At 41.5% G+C, this 19,752-nt stretch overlaps 1 protein-coding gene and 1 pseudogene across 3 annotated transcripts; one reads left to right on the top strand and one right to left on the bottom strand.

Annotated features, from left to right (window-relative positions):
- Positions 1 to 1,169: 1,169 nt before the first annotated feature.
- On the bottom strand, positions 1,170 to 9,843 carry NPM1 (nucleophosmin 1). Of its 2 annotated transcripts, XM_080942531.1 has the most exons (11): positions 9,700 to 9,761; positions 8,128 to 8,207; positions 7,705 to 7,824; positions 7,415 to 7,508; positions 6,945 to 7,051; positions 6,794 to 6,855; positions 5,116 to 5,173; positions 4,798 to 4,881; positions 4,090 to 4,191; positions 2,301 to 2,375; positions 1,170 to 1,522 (listed from the first exon to the last, which is right to left on the bottom strand). In XM_080942531.1, the coding sequence occupies exons 1-11, from the start codon at positions 9,755 to 9,757 to the stop codon at positions 1,484 to 1,486; spliced, it is 879 nt and encodes a 292-aa protein (XP_080798657.1). In that variant the 5' UTR covers positions 9,758 to 9,761; the 3' UTR covers positions 1,170 to 1,483. The 2 variants fall into 2 exon arrangements, with proteins under 2 accessions (XP_080798657.1, XP_080798656.1); XM_080942530.1 differs by lacking the exons at positions 1,170 to 1,522; positions 2,301 to 2,375 and adding an exon at positions 3,057 to 3,345 and having other exon boundaries at positions 9,700 to 9,843.
- Positions 9,844 to 14,258: 4,415 nt separating this feature from the next.
- LOC308440404 (transcription elongation factor A protein 1-like) lies at positions 14,259 to 15,155 on the top strand (annotated as a pseudogene). Its single transcript has 2 exons — positions 14,259 to 14,321; positions 14,385 to 15,155. The product of its transcript is annotated as a transcription elongation factor A protein 1-like (transcript).
- Positions 15,156 to 19,752: the final 4,597 nt, after the last annotated feature.

Genomic DNA, 19,752 nt, shown 5'->3' with positions numbered 1-19,752 from the left:
GAAACAGAATTTGAAGTCTCTATGGCCACAATCAAAAATTTTTACTGGGTGATAACCTGCAATTTAACCTCCAAATCCAAACCCCATAACCTTAAAAAAATGTTTAATTCCTTGAGTTCTATCAAGGTACTAGTGTTTTGGTAACACTAAGCTACTCTTGTCCTTTTTGCATTACTTTTAATCTCTGCCTGTGCTCCAGCAAAGAATGCTTTACCTGAGCTCTGTAGTCCTTGCTCAGGCTTAAATCAAGCTTGCACTGCACAAACGGACTGATCAGTCTTCCAGCTGGCTACTTTAAATCATGAGACACATGAATTTTTGCCTTTTCATAAGCACTTGTTTCATACTTCTACCTTGTGTGTAACCATTTCACAAATTAGCAGCAAGCAGGCAGAACCATCTTGTATAGAGAACAGGACAACTAACATCTCATGGTGTAATAGTATTTGGTTGTTCCCTCCACCTAGTTTTAACTTCAGACAAAGCAGCTTCTAATTAGAATCTTAACACCTCTCCTGTTAAGACTTCAATATTCAAATGTTAACCTCTTCTAAAAATGCTACTACTACCTACCATACTCCTTGTATTTGTTTTCATGCAGCTCTTCTCACTCAATGCTCACTTTGCATTGTGCATTACTGCCATACCACTTAAAACAGCCCAGGACTGCTAGTAGGTTTGTACTATAAAGCTCTGCTCATACAGCTTAATAGCTTGAAATTAAGACGCACCAATGAGAGTTCAACTAAAGTTACTGCAATAGTGGGAATAGAGAAACTGGAACATACTTTCTAACCACCCCATATGACCTGAACAATCTCAGAATCTAAATTCCAAGCCACCAGATTAAAAGAATTCAAGAAAAACATCCATGCAGATAGCCTAAGAATTTTTTGAGACCATCTAGTTTTGCTTTGAGGTAGATCCTCCCATGCACTGTTGAATCCTAGTTATGTCCAATTTAGATCAGATTGATTCTCAATACTGGAAAGGTCTTCTATCTATGTGTTAGTCTCTAAATGCCACTTAAGATTTACATGGATGGGAATGTCTGAGCAGTGACTCTGCTCAGAAATAGCTGGAGGGTAGGAATACTCAACTGGGACCAGGGCACTAACTTAACTTCAGAAAAAGTATGAAACCGTTAAATAAGCAAATAGAAACAGTGCTACTTTATTAAAATACTGAGTTTATTTCACACGTATATTTTTGTCTCCCTACCATTTCCACATCTGACCACCACTATTACTATGTCCTATCGTAACATTCCATACATACTTAAAACCAAGTAAAGGGTGGAGTCCCATCCTTGAAAACTAAACAGGCATTTTAGACAACACATTCTTGGCAATTGAACCTGGACAACATTTATCAAACACAGTAGGGAAAGTTCTCAGTTTGCATTATAAAAAGGACAGCCAGAAATTAACTATTACAGAAATGAAGTAAGACAGAATATTTTAAACTGTTTAAAACCATTTTCTTAAAGAGACTTCCTCCACTGCCAGAGATCTTGAATAGCCTGTAAAAGAGAAAAAATGGTTAAGAAATGCTAACTTTATAGAACTCAATTTCATTTTAGTTCAATTATTGTTCATTATACAAAGTTAAAATACAAAATTACAATTCTGCCATAGCATGAGGTTTCTAAATGGCTTATGCCTGTGGGTCAGCCCCATTTAGGCTTCAGAATTTGAGAAATGTTTACAGTAAAGTCCAAGTATTTAAAAGGAAAAAACCTGGAAAATCCCAAAGGGATTTATAAATATATAGCAGATACTAATGAAATCCATTAATCAGCTGTTCATACAGAAGGTCTAACATAACCCGTATTTTCTATTTATAACTGTAATAATAGAGGGCTGGAGAGATAGATTGTCAATGGTTGAGAGCACTGACTGTTCTTTCAGGGGTCCTGAGTTCAAATCCCAACAACCACATGGTGGCTCACAACTAGCTGTAATGAGATCTGATGCCCTCTTCTGGTGTGACTGATTACATACAATAAATAAATCTTCATATAAAAAAAAAACCACAGCCTATTTTCTTAGCAAATACACTACACCAAGAGTAGAACTAAGTTCAATAACCAAGAGATAATTGACCAACTATTTAAAACCTGGGAAAAATGTGCACTAAAAAAATTTGCTCAGTCTGCCAATTAAATTCTTTCCGTGCATTTAAGTACTGTCTGAGGTTAGGAGCCTTTTACAAGGAGCCAACAACTTAAGAGACTAAAACAGTCATAATAAATCACAATGAAAATTTTAGATTTGGTCATGTTCACAGAACTCAGTTACCTCCTGGTCAGTCATCCGGAAACAATTCTTCACATAATTAATGAACTTGGCTTCCACTTTGGGAAGAGAACCACCCTATTGAAGAAAAAAGCATTATTAAGAACAAGCATAGAAACTGGTTGAGACTTTAGAAAACTCCAAGAATTACATGCCATTACATAAATGTCCCTTCAACATTCCCATTTGATTGTCATCAAGGACCAACCTAAGAAAGGCCATGTGTTTCCATTGCTAATGTTCAATTTCTTCCAAACAGCCAATTTAAACCAGCTAGTTCTACCAGCATGCAAATACAGCAACTTGGGTGCCTATTATCCAGGTTGACTTTATCACCCATCACCAAAAACCAAATGAAATCAAACCTGTTTATAAAATGCTTTCCAATAAACAAGGAAAGCACAATTAAAGGGATCTAAAAGTAGCTACCCTTACTGCTGGGTGTTTCCAATTAAGATTGTTGGCTGCAAACCAGTCTCAGCAATATCTAGTTTTGCCACCAAAACTCAAACTAGGTACTGCAAATGTTAATAATTCATCAGCATAAAAAGCACCACTACATAGAATTATCCCTATTTCATATAAATCCACTTCTAAATTTTAGCTTTTTGTATTTTTATGCACTTAGCAAGAATAAGGCTTCCAAATTCCAGAATCATCTTGAGTATTAAAATTGCCTCTATCACCTAGAAAATAATTGACTAGTCATTTAAAAATATTGTCACATACATCCTTATTGGTTCATTCAAAAATTTATTGAATAGCTAAGGTTACAAAGGTTAAAATAAAACATGGTCAAAGAGATGAGGCATGTGTACAAGTGGTAGAAAAGCAGTAAAGTTTCTGCATCACAAGAAAAATGCTTTAGGAAAACGAGATTGCTTCCAGCCTGCAAGGGGGAAATGGATGGCCAATCAGGAAAGGGGATTGAGATTAAAATAGAAGACTTCAGTCTGGATTGTTGATGGTACTATATTTGTTTCTCCTTTTCCTCTTTCCCCATCTTTGGGCTTAATTTACCAGTAGTGCCCAGGAATGTTCAATGCGCCTGCAATTAAACCAAGGAGATAGGACCACATTAAAATGGGGGGGAGGGGCATCATTTTAGCAGTGTATGCAAGGGATTAAAAAAATCAGTGACACCAGGAAACAGTTTACAGGAAAGTTTACAGTTTAATTAAGAAATAGTTGCTGGCCAAGTGCTAAATTTTAATCCATTCCTGGCTACAAGGGATGAAAATCTTCTGAAGCCATGTGAGGCCTACAGGACAGGGAAAACACAAAGAATGGGCATTTTTCTCATTCCATTCTCACAATGGGGAGAATCTTTTAATTCTCCAAAAATCATTTGCATTATTCCATTTCTTACACAAGCCCAGGTTTATATAATGTATTAGTCCCGGCCAAATGGCTAGGAAAGAAAAATTAAGACTAGATGAAATATTAGCCAAACAAATTTCAGGTCATAGACTAAGGGTGCTTTGGTACAGAGGGCATAAAAACTTAAAATTGTTGTGAACCACCAAAGTGATCCTTTTTTTCCTCAGGCAGCCAAACTCATTCTTACTTTTTAATTTTACTGATAACAAACGCCCTCTGCTGGTTCTACAGCATAGCCCCAGAGACAGTAAGAGTGCATGCACCCTTGTACATTTTATTGGAGTAATTTGTGAATGCACAATACTTTTATGATCTACTTTTAACCCAAATTAGTACCCAAACTGTACTAAATAACCCATATTAGTACAATTTAAAATAAGAGAAACAATCTATTCAAAGGTATTTTACTCACTTTCTCTATACTTGCTTGCATTTTTGCCTTAATGTCTTCTACAGAACTAGGTCCTTTTGGTGTTTTAGGAGTTTTTTCCTGTTTTTTGAAGGACTCTTGACCCTGGAAAGTTTTCAAATGATTATTAGTATGAATCTTAACAAGTAGTAATTACCAAGATTTCTTATCCTTACAATCCTTTTTATAGACAAAGCATAACCAAGTTGCTAATATAAATTGATGCAATGTAGTAATTGTTTCTAGCTAGAAAACTTGTCTATAAAACTTGTCTAGAGAACCAAATAGGCCATCTTTTTCTTTATAAAGAAATCAAAGTAGTACTTTAAAAATGCACTGCTCTTTCAGAGACCAGAGTTCAATTCCCAGCAACCACAAAGGGTTTAAAGATGCTTCAAAGTTAAAGTCAAACCTGACCAGCCTCTTGAGACAATCAACTCTTGGGTTACCTTGACCTCTACAAATATACACACACACACCCCACCCAGATCATGAAAACTGAACACGCAGCTCAGAATTCAAAAGGTCTACAAAATAAAGTCAACTACAGACTGATGCTGTGGGAGTCCACCCCAGAACATAACCACATCTCACAAAAATTTATTTATTGGGCTATTTTAATGTACACTGCAATCTCAATCTGTTATGTATACAGGGTTAAGTATTCTTACTAAGTATGTCAATGGTGTCCATTTTTACTTGGGCACTTACCTTTGATCTTGGTGTTGTTGGTTTTAAGTCTTTTCCATTTTGGTTTGATTTTTGTGCATTTTTGGCTGGGGTATCTCGTACAGGCTGCAATTAGAAAATTGTCTTAATCCAGAATAGAGGATTAACTCAGACTAAATTGCCCTAAACCAAGGTAACTAGCAAATTGTAGCTCACATATACAAAAAGCAATTTCAAATTTTCCTGTCTAGCTCAGAACCAATTATTAAGAGATCAACTAAGCCTGTTTTTACCACTAGCACTATTTCCCATTGTCCTTTACTGGCTACCTTTGACAACCTCACAGTATCATGTACTCACTTTCTTCACTGGAACCTTTTCTTCAGTTTCCTCTTCATCAAAATCATCATCATCATCACTATAAATGAAGTATGCCAAGACACTTTATTAATAAAATCTGAATGGATCAACATTTAAGAATCTAACATGTTTTACTCAATACTTAAAAACTATTGTTTCAAAGGGTTGTGAAATAAATGTAGCTGATTAATTTTGCAGTGTCAGTAGATAGCTTAGATCTAATCAGCTTTTTATGAAACTAGGGTTTTTAAAATTAACTTTTAGCCAGGTGTGGTGGCATGTCTCACTCCACTAGAGCCAGGTCTAGAGAAATCCTCTGCAAGGTAGTTGATTAACTTTTCTATTGTTATCCCCCTAACTAGAACAAAGAAAGATGCTTATCTAACTACTTATGCAGAGAATCTGAACAGACCATTTCTCCTCAAACATACCTTTATGGTCAATAAGCCATTTATTCTTTTAGTCACCTAGGGAATGTACACCAAGCATCAAGATACTACTTCACACATTACTTTTCAAGATGTAAACTTAGAAAAAACTCCTATATAGTGGTGAAAGTCGCCTTAAATGCCCACAGTAATAGCATACATGTATAATTTTTTCAGTTTTAAAAACTAAGCATAGTGATCAATCTTGTCAAAAATCAGCAATACCAGACACAAACAGGGTTAATGAAATATAAAAAAATTAGAATACAAAATTTTTTTAAATGAGCAGCTTTGACAAATTCCTGCAGCAAAAATTCATCTGCTTTGATTCTACCTGTGTATTACTGTTTCTCTTTGGGCTTCAAGGAGCTTCAAAACTGCTTACACTTCATTCCAATGTGCATGTGCAGTGTTTGGCAAGGCTACAGAATTTTAAGCTGTCAGATTTCAATTATCCAGCCACCTCCCAACTACTTAAATGTTAACATCTATCTCAAAAAAGGGTGTTCACTTTAAATCTAGATTTGAGACTTGATATAAAGCCACATGGCACTTGCTTCAGGGAGTATAAAATGTCATCCAGCACCTAAAACCTATTCCAAACATTTTATCCTTATTAAAAAAGCCCATCACTAGGCAATACCATCTTATGGGACCACATATATCTGCCCATTCATAAATACAGCAGCATTTATTACCTGGTTCCTGACAGCATCCCAAAAGGGAATCTAGATATTCTTTAAATAGCAAAATAGTGAAAAAAAATCTTTGCATAATTGCCATTATTTAGACTATAACTCATTCATATCTCCTCATGGATTTCTGCTACTCTCCCAACTTGCTAGAAACCATATAACAAAATATATCAGGTCAATCTTGAATCAGTAACCATTTGTCTGGTCCAGGATTTGAATCCATAGGCAGAACTTGTCTATACAAAGTACACTGCATTCTGAAAACATTTTTGTTCCAGAACTTCTGGCAATATGATTTCACTCTCCAACTATGTAAAATAACTTTCAGCTATTCTCTCATGGGCATCTATGAACAATTATACCACCAGTGAAGGAAACATATAAAACCCATGTCCCATTTAGAATAGCTTGTCAGTAAGGAAGACAAGAAATCATAGTTCAAAAGCCTTTAATTGACACAAAAACCTTTACTTCCAACATCAGTACTTACTTTGACAGCCCATTGGTAAACCATTTTTCCTATAATCCTTTACAAGTTTCTGAGATCATACTTACTCTTCATCGTCCTCATCATCTTCATCATCCTCATCATCATCTTCCTCAAGTTTTACTTTTTTCTGAAAAAGATGTATTTATGACCAACAAAAACCCTTGATTAAACTAAAAGCCAGAAAATGATTTATAAAAAACTTGAAAAAATGTTTACCTGTGGGACCTTGTTACCACCTCCAGGAGCAGATCTCTTTCCAGACATGCTTAAGAGTTTTACATCCTCTTCATCTTCATCTTCTGACTCTGCATCTTCCTCTACAGCTAAATAAAATTAGACATACTAAATAATTCTTGAGAAGAGTAGATAAAGCAAGATTTCATTAAAGGTAGCAAATGAAGATCATTAAAGAATGTTTCCTGTATTAACAGAACCAGATCTTTCAAGGTACACACTACCTTGAAAGTAGAACTAAACAAGCTTTACAAAGCACAAACTGGAATCTATAGACAGCCTCACTGATTATAGGGTCCTGAATAGCTAAAGCTGATGACCAATGCTAGATCCATAGGACCCATGTGGTAGCAGAAAAGGTGCTAGGCAAATTGTCTCGTCTAGCCAACAAGTGTTTAAGAAGCTATCCCATATTGAATAAGCAATAAATACAAGACTAAGAAAATACCTACCTACTAGGTGCTGTCCACTGATGTGCACAGGCCCTGAACCACACTTCAACCTTAAGACCACAGGTGGTGTAATCTCGAAGCCCCCCAGGGAAACCTAAAAATAAGCAATTGTTAAGTTTTACACCAGGTATTACCCTCAAGTTATATTAAATAAACCTACTTAATATAGAAGCAGAATAATCTTGGTAACAGAAGATGTATCTTTGCAGAGAGACATCTTTGTGTAACCTAAATGGCATTGTCTTGAGACCTACACCAACATGAAACCCATAATTTAGAAATATACTTACTGTTGGTTGTACAGACATTTTTAAAGTTGCCAGTGTTACTTTAATTGGACTGCCTTCATAGTTCATTGCTTCTGCCTCTACAACGTGTAGTTCATCTTTTGCCCCTGCTCCTAAACTGACCTGTGAATAGTTTCAAAAACTTAAATTAGCCTTACAATGCTACTGATGGAAAATAATGTCTCATAATTAGAACTAGAAATCCATAGGAACAAACTATTCCTTTGAAAGATATCCTAATAAGTTAATAAGGCTGGTAGATTAAAAACAAATCACTGTTTTGTAAAGTTTCATAAGGCACCTGTAAGAGTGACCAAGCTATACAAAATAAGTGACAAAGATTCCCTATCATCTAGTTTATTAGTAAGAACTAACATAAATGGCTGTAATTTTTAAAAATACTATGTAGTTCCAAAGTTTACATACCGTTCTTAAGGATAACTGGTGCTCATTTTCATCATTATCCACTTTAAAGTGATAGTCTTTGTCAGCCTTTAGTTCACAACCTGTAAAACAAAAGAAAGCAAACCTAGCAAGGAGGCATACATCAAAACTTAGTTTGTGTTGAATGCTTAAAGCCTGAAAGTTCTGTGAAATCCATAAGCATTTTTCATTTTTATTAGTACATTGAGGCTACATTGCCAGTTTTCACAGTATGCTTAATAACTTTAAACTGGAAGTGAAACTAGTGGCTGAAGCTAAACCCAATGTACATTTTCTACGGATTTAAAAATAACCAATTAATCCAATTAAGCTCTAAAGGGAAGTATTGCAAATGAGCATGTTCACACACCTGTAGGACAGCTTTGATATGTTAACCAGCCAGAATGGTTAAACATAATACCTTCATGTTTAAAGTATATAAAAACACCTTTAAGGTTGTATGGGGAAATTGTTAGAAACAAGGATCTTAGGTGACCAGGGTGATTTATTAACCACCTCAGATTTTTGCAGTCCACTGCTCATTTAACAAATCTCAGAATTGCTAGTTAGCTAAAACGATTTATCTAACACCAAACGGACACTTTAAAACACTGTGTTGGGCAACAAGACTTTAGGTGGGAAACCCTAAATGCCTTGATTCCAATTTTCTGCTCAAAAGTTCTTCCCTCTCCTTATCCCAACAAAAATAACTAGTTCTAGATAGAGCCAAGTAGCCTAAAGTTATAAGGCACGTGGACCAACAATACAGTCTTCTGCAACGTGGGGAAGACTCCGCCTACCAGAGGCAGAAAAGGGGTTCCATCACAGTGGATACAGAAAGATCTGAACAAAGACCTTCCGAACCCGGACGCCACAAGCGACTGAAATAAACACTTCCCCCCCAGCACTCTTGACTAAGCCATAGGACCCCAAAGCTGTTGATTGGCAAGAGTCGGAGAGCCCGGATGTAGAGCCCACACCCCCTCCCTAACCCCCAACCACGTGGCAACCACGTGCTCGTAGAGGTTGCGGCCCCCTCCGCCTCTGGGCGCTTCCTCGGACCAGCCCCGGTTACTGGCCCAACCCCTCAGGCCCCACAGGGTACGGCAGACCGGACCCTTGGAAACCGGGAGAACTGCACAAGTATGTTACCAACAGGGCGAGGTAGGCCTCGCCTCGCCCCACAGGCCCCATTCTCCACGGCACCTCCCGTTTCTCAACGCTGGGAAAAGAAAAAAAAGCCAGTCGCCTGAAGGCAGACCGTACGGTCTTCCTCGCACCGGAGGAGCGTCTCTGCAGTTTATGTTCGCGCCATAAGCAAGGACGCACCCTCGGCTGACCGCTTCTCTATGGCCGGAGGACGGAGGCTGGGCCGCCCCCGCCCCATGTTACCCCGGTTCTCCTACCCTTCGGGCGGCGGCTTCGTCCACACGGCTTCCGCGGCCCAGAAGATTCCTCTCCGTCCTCCGGCCTCCACCCACGCCGCGTTCCCCACACGCCAGGCCTCTGTCGGATTCCCGCCCCCCCCCCGCCACCAACCGGGCCCTGCGCAAGGTCTCCCCTCCAGTCAGTTACCGAAAAGGTAGTTCTGAGGCCTAAGAGGGCTCATGTCCATATCCATCGAGTCTTCCATGAGGCGGAGGCGCGCACTTCGGTGTGGGAGAAGCCGGACGGAAAAACAACTGCCTACCGTTCCACAGAACAGAAGGGCAGGACGGAATCACGCCAAGGAAAGGACGCGGGCTCGCCGCTCGTATATATGGCCTCAGGAGATCTCGCGATATCTACTCTAGTTCCGCCTCCGCGAGTATCCTCTGAATCCCTCCCACTTCCCGCACCGTCGCGCTTTTGCGCAAGCGCTCTTCAGCCCCACGCGTCTCTACCTCGTCCCCCGCCTCCTCCAGGTACTTGGCGGGCTCTTACTGCGCACGCGCGTTCGTCCCTGGCCCCGCCCCTCCGCTAAGGTCGCCAGGCGCAGGCGCGTTTTCTCTTTGTGGCCTCGCTCCGGGCCTACAAGGCTTCCACGTCTCCTCTACTTGAGCTCGCGGGCGCAGTGCCGAGAGGGTGCGCAGCCCACCCTAAAAGATGGCGGCTGCGGGCAGGGAGCCAGAGCGCGACTCTCTTCGCCTTCCTTTTCCCCGTAGGCCTGGAACAGGCATAATCATCTCAGGATTTGACTTGCTCCAAGGCTTGCTCTTAGCTCATCCTTTTCACGTAGAGCTTCAAGAGCAAAGTGGATGGGTCATTAAATAGAATCATAGGCTACTTGCCCCGTAGCTTTTTGTACCTCTTTTTTGAGACACTATCTTCAAAGTGCAAATTAACAGCTTTCCGTCATTGGGGGGCCCAAAGAGGAACCGAATCAGTCGCCTCCAAAGAGCATCTTTCTAAAACTTTAGAGCGTGCAGAACTGAGAAAACGCGACCCATCCTTACTCCAAATGAAGGCTTTTTAAGAAACTCATGATCCTTAATACGAATCTTTGGCTGGGAATTAGCGCTTTAAACTGTATCCTAACAAACATCCCTCAGTGTTGGGTGCCTTTTGAGAGCGGCCCTAGTCTTTTTATCTCAACATAGCAAATGTTAAGGATTGGGGGAGAGGGGGTGTAAGTAATGGTACCAATGTTCGTAGACTCTCTTTACTCCAGAGATGGTGAGTTATGAGTGCGAGCCCCTTGTTAATCAAATCGTAAATTTGGAGAAATCAGAATTCATATGTGAATGGAGCCCAGTGCATTTCACTTCGCAGCTATATAAGTAAAAATCCTGAAACTTGGAAGGATTGTGTGTGTCAGTCAACAGAGGGACTGGGTGGAGAGCACGGGTGAACAGAATTTGACCATCGGAAATGAGAAGGTGCAGGATACTCCCTGCGTTTCTGGATTCTGAATCTTATTTAAATGCAGCTCATGCTGGTTTAGTCCCAGCACTTAGGAGGCAGAGGCTAGTGGATCTAGGAGTTCAAGCCCAGTGGTCAACAGAGCGAGTTCCAGGATAGCCAGAACTACACACACACACACACACACACACACACACACACACACACAGAGAGAGAGGACTGGGCTCTTTCTGCCCCCCACCCCCCACCTCACGTGCTTCAGTTACCTCTGCATGATACCACATGCTTAGATAGGCGTTGTGAGATATTACCTTATGCACTGTTTTTTTTTTTAATTCCAGGTTTTTATTGTTAGCTTTTCGCATGCCTTAAAAACATAAAAATGGAATACCACAGCCAATGCCCAGTTTCAACAATTGTCTCCGCCCTACTGCTCTCCATAGGCCTGGGACAGACATAATCACCTCAGGATTTGACTTGCTCGAAGGTCATAGACACGTAGCATGGTATTTAATACACCTCTTTCCATCTGCACATTTGGGTGTGGGCAGGGGATAGTCCTGGAATTAGCTGAGCTCCCGTGGACACCAAGGGACAACTATACAATGGTGTTTCACACTACACCACATGACTACAGAGATACGAGAAGGATTCACATTGATTAGGCCATTCAATGCAGGAGACATATTCCCAAGCACATCATACATCTTAAATAGATAGATGCACTTTATACCAATTTAAAAATTGAAAAGAGAAATATTTTTCCCCATGAGGTTCTGGGTATATCTGTAGACAGTAGTCACATAGGTGTACTCTAATGGGAAAAGAAAAGCTGTCATTTAACATTTCAGGATCCTGCGGTGGTGGTTGTAGCGCACACCTTTAATCTCAGCACTCAACAGGCAGAGGCAGGCAGATCTCTCAAGTTTGAGGCCAGCCTGGTCTCAAACTTGGATAAGTTCCAAAACAGCCAGGGCTAGATAGACAACACTGTCTCTAAACAAACAGACAAATAAAATTTTTTCTCAAGAAACTTCCAAGATATTTTCAAGAGTTCCTCCTTTGCCATTCCCCATCTCCCTTTGCCCGCCCCCATCTCCCTTTGCCCGCCCCCATCTCCCTTTGCCCTGCCCCCAGCGTCTGAGAGCAGCACCCTCACCAACGGTCTCCTAGAAATGTTCCTGGCTGTGTGGTGCATCTTAGGGTTTTAATTCACATTTCCCTGATTACGGATTTCAGTGAGTATTTTTCCCCGTGCCTTTTTCTGTCTGTATAGCCTTCTAAAAAGTGTGTATGTGCGCGCATGCGTGAGCGCACTGCGCATGCGTGAGTGCAAGCGCCTCTCTGTGTGTGTGTGTATGTGTGTGTGTGTGTGTGTGTGTGTGTGTGTGTGGTGTGGGACATGCACAGACGTGACCAAAGAAAGACTTTCAGTGTCCCACTCTTTTTTTTTAAAGATTTATTTATTTATGTATTCATTTATTATATATAAGTACACTGTAGCTGTCTTTAGACACTCCAGAAGAGGGCATCAGATCTCATTACAGATGGTTGTGAGCCACCATGTGGTTTCTGGGATTTGAACTCAGAACCTTGGGAAGAGCAGTCAGTGTTCTTAACCACTGAGCCATCTCTCCAGCCCCAGTGTCCCACTCTTTTACCTTCTCCTTTGTTCTCCTGAGACAGGGTCTCTCACTAACCTGGACTTACATAGTGCTGGGGTAACATGTATATGAGGGTTTTTATGTGGCTATTAGGGATTTAGACACAGGTCCTCATGTTTGCACAGTCTGCCCTCTCCCCTGCCTCCCATACGTCTCCCGAAGTCTTGGCCTGTCTCTTTGTCTTGTTTTAGAGACTGGGTTTCTCTGTGAAGCCCTGGCTGTCCTGGAACTCAGAGATCTGCCTGCCTCTGCCTCCCGAGTGCATGTGCCACACTGCCCAGAGTAGTTTTTAAAAATTTTACATATACATTTCCTCTTAGCTACCCACAGCCCTAAGTTTTATTTCTTCATCTTACAGTAACTTAGGGAAAGAATTTATGTATTCTAGACCAAGCTTCTTCATTTCTGTGGTTTGTAAGTACTCTTGCCCAGCCTATAAAACTATTACCCTCTTCTGTTGTTCTTGGTTTTATTAACAATACTTTATGACCAGGTGGTGGTGACACCTTTAATCCCAGCACTCGGGACACAGAGGCAGGAGGATCTCTGTATTAGAGGCTAGCCCAGTCAGCCAGTGCTATATAGAGAACTTGTATTAAAAAAAAAAAAAAAAAGACAAGCTTAGTGGTGACACCTTTAATCCCAGCACTCGGGACGCAGAGGCAGGTGGATCTCTGAGTTTGATGCTAGCCTCATCTACATTTTAAAAAGCTTTTTATCAATTCTTGGTCAGTTTCCTGTGCACTCCAGTCCCAGTTACCTCCCCGTCATTTTGTATTCACCTTCTGTCCTTGTAACCTCCCACCAAAGAAAACAGCAAACAAACAAACAGCACCAAATCCCGTCTCCCGGTGGAAGCTTAGTGTATCCCCGTGTCCCGGTGCGTCCCACAGTACACCATTTTGATGGACCATGCTTTTAAGGTTGTGCTTAACCAAAAGACCAAAAAATAAATAAATAAATAAATAAAAAAATAAAAAAATTAAAAAAAATTAGACTCTTTAAAAACAAACAAAGAAACAGAAAAAAAAAAACCATTATCTCCAAGGTTTTGGATTTGTTTTTTTCAAGCAAGGGGTCTGATTTGGAGGTTTTGCTTGTAGTTTGCTTTGGTTTTGACTCGTTTTTCCTGCAGTAGGTATTAATCCCAGGGCCCTGTGTGTCGGATAAACACTGCTCTGCGGTTGACCCCCATCTCCAGCCTACACTGTATTTGTTCTTTGTGATGCGATGTGTCCTCCTCGCCCTTCTCCGTGGCTATTGAGATGGGTGACCCTATGTAGTACAAGCCTTGAACTCAGTTCTCCTGCCTCTGAGCGCTGGGATCAGATATGTGTTCCCCGGTTGATTGTAAGATGTTTTCCACTCAGATGAACCTGGCCAACACGCCTATAACCTCAGTACTTGAGAAAATGGGGGCAGGGGGATCGGAGTTCAGGATCAGCCTGGGTTATAGCAGACCTTGTCCAAAGAATTGGGGGGGGGGGAAGGAGAGGGATAAAGAAAGGGACTTCCTGGAGGAAGGCCTAGACCGTAGGCTTCTTGGTTTGTTGAGCGTCTGCACAGCTTCTTTCTGCGTCTCTCGCTTCCTGTCTGCTGTGGCCGGACGAAAGGAGGCCTTCTGGAGCCATGGAGTACGAGGTGGTTCCCGTTGCCAAGAAGATGGACAAACTGGTGCCGAGAAAGAATGCGGCTGGCGCACTGGCCTTACTGAAAGAGCTCAAGAACATTCCCATGACCCTGGAATTACTATAGTCGGGGAGAACTGGAATGTCTGGCAATGCTATTCGCAAGCAGAGTACAGGGGTAGAAGTCACATCTCTAGCCAAACCTCTCATCAAATCCCGGAAAAAAAATTATTAGATGGACCATCAACTGATAAAAGACCCTGAAGACAAGAAGAAAAAGAACCTGCAATTTCATCAGAGAATAGCCCTGAAGCAAGCGAAGGAAGTAGGTTCAGCAGCAATGTGAGCTGCAGAAAGGATGAGACAAAGGCTCGAGATACTTAAGGTTCATCTTCCCTCGGGCACGGAGCAGAGTCTGACTCTGTGCCGGTTAAGTGTAGGGAGTTGCTAGCTGCAGCTCTCTCCGGACAGGAGATGATTGTGTTGCTATTGGAGCTGATGAGGAAGAACTGGGATCTCAGATTGAGGAAGCTATATATCAAGACGTAAGGGATACAGACGTGAAATGCAGAAACAGAGTACGAAGTAGAATATCAGATCTTAAAGATGCAAAGAATCCAAATGTAAGGGGAAATGTGCTGTGTGGGAATCTTCCTCCTGACCTGTTTGCAAGAATGATAGCAGAGGAAGTGGCTAGTGATGAGCCCAAAGAGAGGAGGGAAAACCTGACCAAAGAAGCCAGCAGGGAGCATCAGATGGCCAAGACCGACTTGTTTACTTGTGGCAAATGTGAAAAGAAGAACCGCACTTACACACAGGTGCAAACTTTTGTGCTGATGAACCAACGACCACATTTGTTGCATGTAATGAACATGCAAATTGGTGGATGTTCTGTTGAGTTTGGAAGCGTTGGCAAGGTCTTTGGACCATTAAGAAAAACAAAGTTTGCAATTAGCTTTCAAAGGAAGCCAGGCAACTCGTTTCCCTGCCAGTGAAATTTGTAAACAATATACATCTCATGGTTGGTCTTGGTTGTTTACCTGAAAGTCTCTCTTAGATGCCTTCTGTGGTTTCAGATCAACTAGGAGACCATGACATAATTATATAATGTGTTGCTTTGTTTTTCTTTGTTATACATTGATGTTGCATTTATTAAATATTAATTTTTTATAGTCTAGAACACAAACTCTTTTGATCTGTTAATGCATAAAGACAAATTGCTTTTCTCATTGGTATGTGCCTAAAAATGTTAAAGGAAAAGGCATAATATAAATTTTAGAGTTACCAAGTATACGATGTACTCCAGTAATACTTGACTAGCTTCTCAAAGTTGTGCACACAATTTGAGCTCACGTATTACTTTACTCTTAATTACTGTGCTCACAAAGCCTTGGATCCTTAGATCTCTTGCGTCTGTGACTAACCACAGTGATCATTTCTTGTATTTCTCACACATGGATATTACCATTTTTTAATAGTTTTTACTTTGAAAACTGACTTGGTTGTCATTAAGTTTATTTTATTTGACTTTGTGCTGTATTTTAGTTTTACAGAACTCTGTTACAATTTCCTAAGCTTTTCACAGAGCCCCCTCAGTGGCATGAGCTTTCCCCCCTAGGAAGACATGCTGTGAAGAAAATGCTAGAATCATAGTAGAGTTCCTGGAGGCAGTATGACTGTACTTGCACTTGGAAACCTACTGACCAAGGATTAATCCTGAGAACTATGTTAATCATTAAGCTGTGCTCTTTGCATATGGAGGTTGCACAAAAAAAAAAAAAAAATCCTTTAGACTGAATCTTTTGTACTAAATTTTTTCTTACATGGTGATGTCAAGCCAACTGAAATGTAGGCTGTAGCAAGTAGTTTTACAAAACATACTTCACAATTAAGTGTTCACTTTTTACAATGAACAGTTTACTTTTGTTCAAATGTGTCCCACTTGTTTTGCTAGTAATAAGCAGTGGTTTTTACATCGTTTGCTTGATACAGATGCTCTAACGAATATAGTAAAGGCCACGGTTATAAAGCTTACAACTTCAAGTACCTGCTTCTTCCTGCCTGTGCTTGGAGCTCTGTGCTCAGACCACTGCACAAGCTTTGCACTCTGCTAAAACACTTAACATGTTAAAAAGGATTGGTCCACGGGTAATTTGTCACTTTAAAAATAAAGGACATTTTGAAAGAATTAGTTTAAAAGTAATAAGGTTAAGATAGTCCCACTTTCAAGTGATCCATTTTAAAATTTGTAAATGAATAAATCTTTTTGTTGTTTAAAACAAAAAAAAAAGGGGAGGGGAGACTTCCTTTTTCCCTTAACCCAAAGAAAGTAGTGTGCTTCCTCTGTGTTTCTTTTGTTTCTGGGATCACGAAGTCTCCTGGAGACAGGAGGTTCAGCATCTTCAAGTTTAGAAGAACTTAGCTATTGTTATCTGAAGGACGTTTCTAACTACTCTTTTGTCTTCTTTTATATGAGACTTTCCATTTTGTTTTTAAGAGATAGGGTCTTGGGGCTGGAGAGATTTAAGAGCACTGACTGCTCTTCTAGAGGTCCTGAGTTCAAATCTCAGCAACCACATGGTGGCTCACAACCACCTGTAATGAAATCTGATGTCCTCTTCTAGTGTGTCTGAAGACAGCCACAGTATACTTATATATAATAAATAAGTCTTTAAAAAAATTGAACACATAAGAGATAAGATTTCTATTCCTGCACAAACATCATGACCAAGAAGCAAGTTAGAGAGGAAAGGGTTTATTCAACTTACACTTCCCACATTGCTGTTCATCACCAAAGGAAGTCAGGAAGCAGAAGCTGATGCAAAGGCCATGGAGGGATGTTTCTTACTGGCTTGCTTCCCCTGGCTTGCTCAGCCTGATTTCTTATAGAACCAGGTCTAGCAGCCCAGGGATGGCACCACCCACACTGGGCTGGGCCCTCTCCCCTTGATCACTAGTTGAGAAAATGCCTTATAGCTGGATCTCAGAGGCATTTCCTCAACTAAGGCTTCTTTCTCTGTGATAACTCCAGTGAAAACCAGCCAGTACAGGGTCAGAGCTGGCATGGTGGCACATGGTTTTAATCCCCAAGTTCAAGACCAGCCTGGTCTACAGAATAGGTTTAGGATAACGAGTGTTACACAGAGAGACCCTGTCTTAGAAGGGGGCGGGAGGGGACTTGCATTGAGGATGTAGTTCAACAAAAAAGATACAGGACTGCTCACGCTGAAAACATTCTGCACAGCATCAGTGGGAAAACAAGTCACAAACCTCATTTTTTTTTTTTTTGGAGTTAATATGCAAGATAGATAAGAAACTTCAATAGTGACTATTTCTATATCTCCTCAGAAAACTGTGAAAGATGTGGAAGTACGTTTCTCAAAGAGACATCCAAAATGTGACAAACATGTGAGAAGATATTCACGAACTAAGGAGGGAAACAAATCAAAATCACAATGAGCTTCCTGCCTGAGACATCCACAAAGACAAAATGTAGTGAGTGCTTGTTGTTCAGCCCTGGAAAGGAAAGGAAAGGGAGGGGAGGGGAGGGAAGGGAAGGGAAGGGAAGGGAGGGGAGGGGAAGGGAGGGGAGGGGAGGGGAGGAGAGGGGAGGGGAGGGGAGGGGAGGGGAGGGGAGGGGAAGGGAAGGGAGGGAAGGGAAGGGAAGGGAAGGGAAGGGAGGGAAGGGAAGGGAAGGGAAGGGAAGGGAAGGGAAGGGAAGGGAAGGACCTCTACTGGTTTGGGGGCATGTAAATTAGAAGAGCCATTGTAGAAAACTGTTAAGAGTTACTTAGAAGTTAAAAATACAACTCATGCTGGGCATGGAGATGCACCCCTGTAATCCAGCACTTACTGGGGTGGGGGTGCGGTGGGGTGGGGTGGGGGATAGTAGTGAGGGGCAGGGGTGTAGGGGGAGAGCTGAGGTGAGGTGAGGGGGTGGGGGGAGGGGGTGGGAGGTTGAAGGCCTAAGGTTCAGGAATTCCAAAGCTATTCAGCCACACAGAGAATTTAAAGGCAGCACATACCTTTAATCCCTGCATTCCAGAGGCAGAGCAGGAGGCTCTAGTCTGTGTCTGTCTTATGTGGTCCCTGTGTCCTATCCTGTAGTCCTGCCCAACCCCAGCCACCCACCTACAACACACACACTTACACAAACATACACATGCATCCTACACATGTGCACACACATGTGCACTTAGCCACTGTTCTGTTGCTGTGAAGAGAACCTGTGGCCAAGGCTACTCAAATAGGAGAAAGAATGGGGACTTGCTTACAGTTTCAGAGGCTTAGTTCATCAGCTCGGTGGCCTGGAGCATGGTGGGACATTCCACTCATGATGCTGGAGAGGTAGCTGAGAGCTACTTACTGATCTACAGAAAGAAAATGATAAACTGGGCCTGAGAGGGGCTCTTGAAACCTCAGTGCCCACCCCAACCCCAGTAACACACTTCTTACAAGGGTACAGCTCCTAACTCCTCTAATCCTTTCAGATAGTGCCACTCCCTGATGGCTAAGTATTAAATTATATGAATCTACAGGTGGCTTTTTAAACCACCACATTCTAGTCCCTGGCCCTCATAGGCTGATAGTCACATCATAATGCAAAAATACGTTTATTCCAACCTCAGAAGCCCCCACAGTGGATCACAGTCTCAACACTTTAAAAGTCCAGAGTTCAAAGTCCTGAGACTTGTAGCAATCTCCACTATAAAATTAAAAAAAAAGGCAGGTCACAGTCTCCCAACATAAATGGCACAGGGCACATGATACTGTTCCAAAAGAGGGTAAAGGAGCTTGGTGAAGAAATACCAAAGCAAGACCAAAACCCAGCAGGGCAAACTCCAAACTGCATCTCCATGTCTGATGTAAAAACACCCTTCAGATCTCCAACTCCTTTCGGCTTCGTTACTACCCCGAACGCCTCTCTCTTGAACTGGGTCCACTCCTGACTGCAGCTCTCATAGCTTTGGCATCTCCCACATCTTGCAGTTTCCAGCACCGCCTGAGCTTCATCTTCACAGTTCATGCAATGGCTTTCCTAGGCCCCCATGCAGGGACACAGGTGACAAGTGCCTGACCTCAGTGCTTTTCTCAGGCACGGGAATCCTGACCACAATCCCTTTCTCTTATCCACCTTTTGTTCTGTTTTCTGAGACCGGGTTTCCTCTGTGGAACAGCCAGCCCTGGCTGTCCTGGACCCTGCTTTGTAGATCAGGATGGCCTTGAACTCTCAGATAACAGCTTTCCTCTGCCTCTGGGGTGCTTTAATTTAGCCTCAGGAAAAATTTTTTGGACAAAAGCAAAAAAGCAGCCACATTCTTTGCCCAAATATCACACACACACACACACACACACACACACACACACACACACACACAAGTTATGTACACATATATACATATAATTTTAAAATGAAATAGATTGTATTTCTTTTGTGTGCTTCCGTGTTTTGCTTACAGGTGTATTTGTGCACCATCTAAGCATACAGCACCCCC

Source organism: Micromys minutus (assembly GCF_963924665.1).
Source record: "Micromys minutus genome assembly, chromosome: 31".
Lineage (NCBI taxonomy): Eukaryota > Metazoa > Chordata > Mammalia > Rodentia > Muridae > Micromys > Micromys minutus.
This window is presented reverse-complemented; position numbering and strand designations above follow the sequence as displayed.

What these genes read in the sequence shown, in the direction of transcription:
- NPM1 (XM_080942531.1), bottom strand. Translation starts at nt 9,757, where the DNA reads ATGGAAGACTCGATGGATATGGACATGAGCCCTCTTAGGCCTCAGAAC. An exon ending in GATGATGAGGACGATGAAGA is followed by an intron (nt 5,174 to 6,793) that starts GTAAGTATGATC and finishes CTTCATTTATAG; the next exon opens with TGATGATGATGATGATTTTG. An exon ending in CAACAACACCAAGATCAAAG is followed by an intron (nt 4,192 to 4,797) that starts GTAAGTGCCCAA and finishes AAAACTTTCCAG; the next exon opens with GGTCAAGAGTCCTTCAAAAA.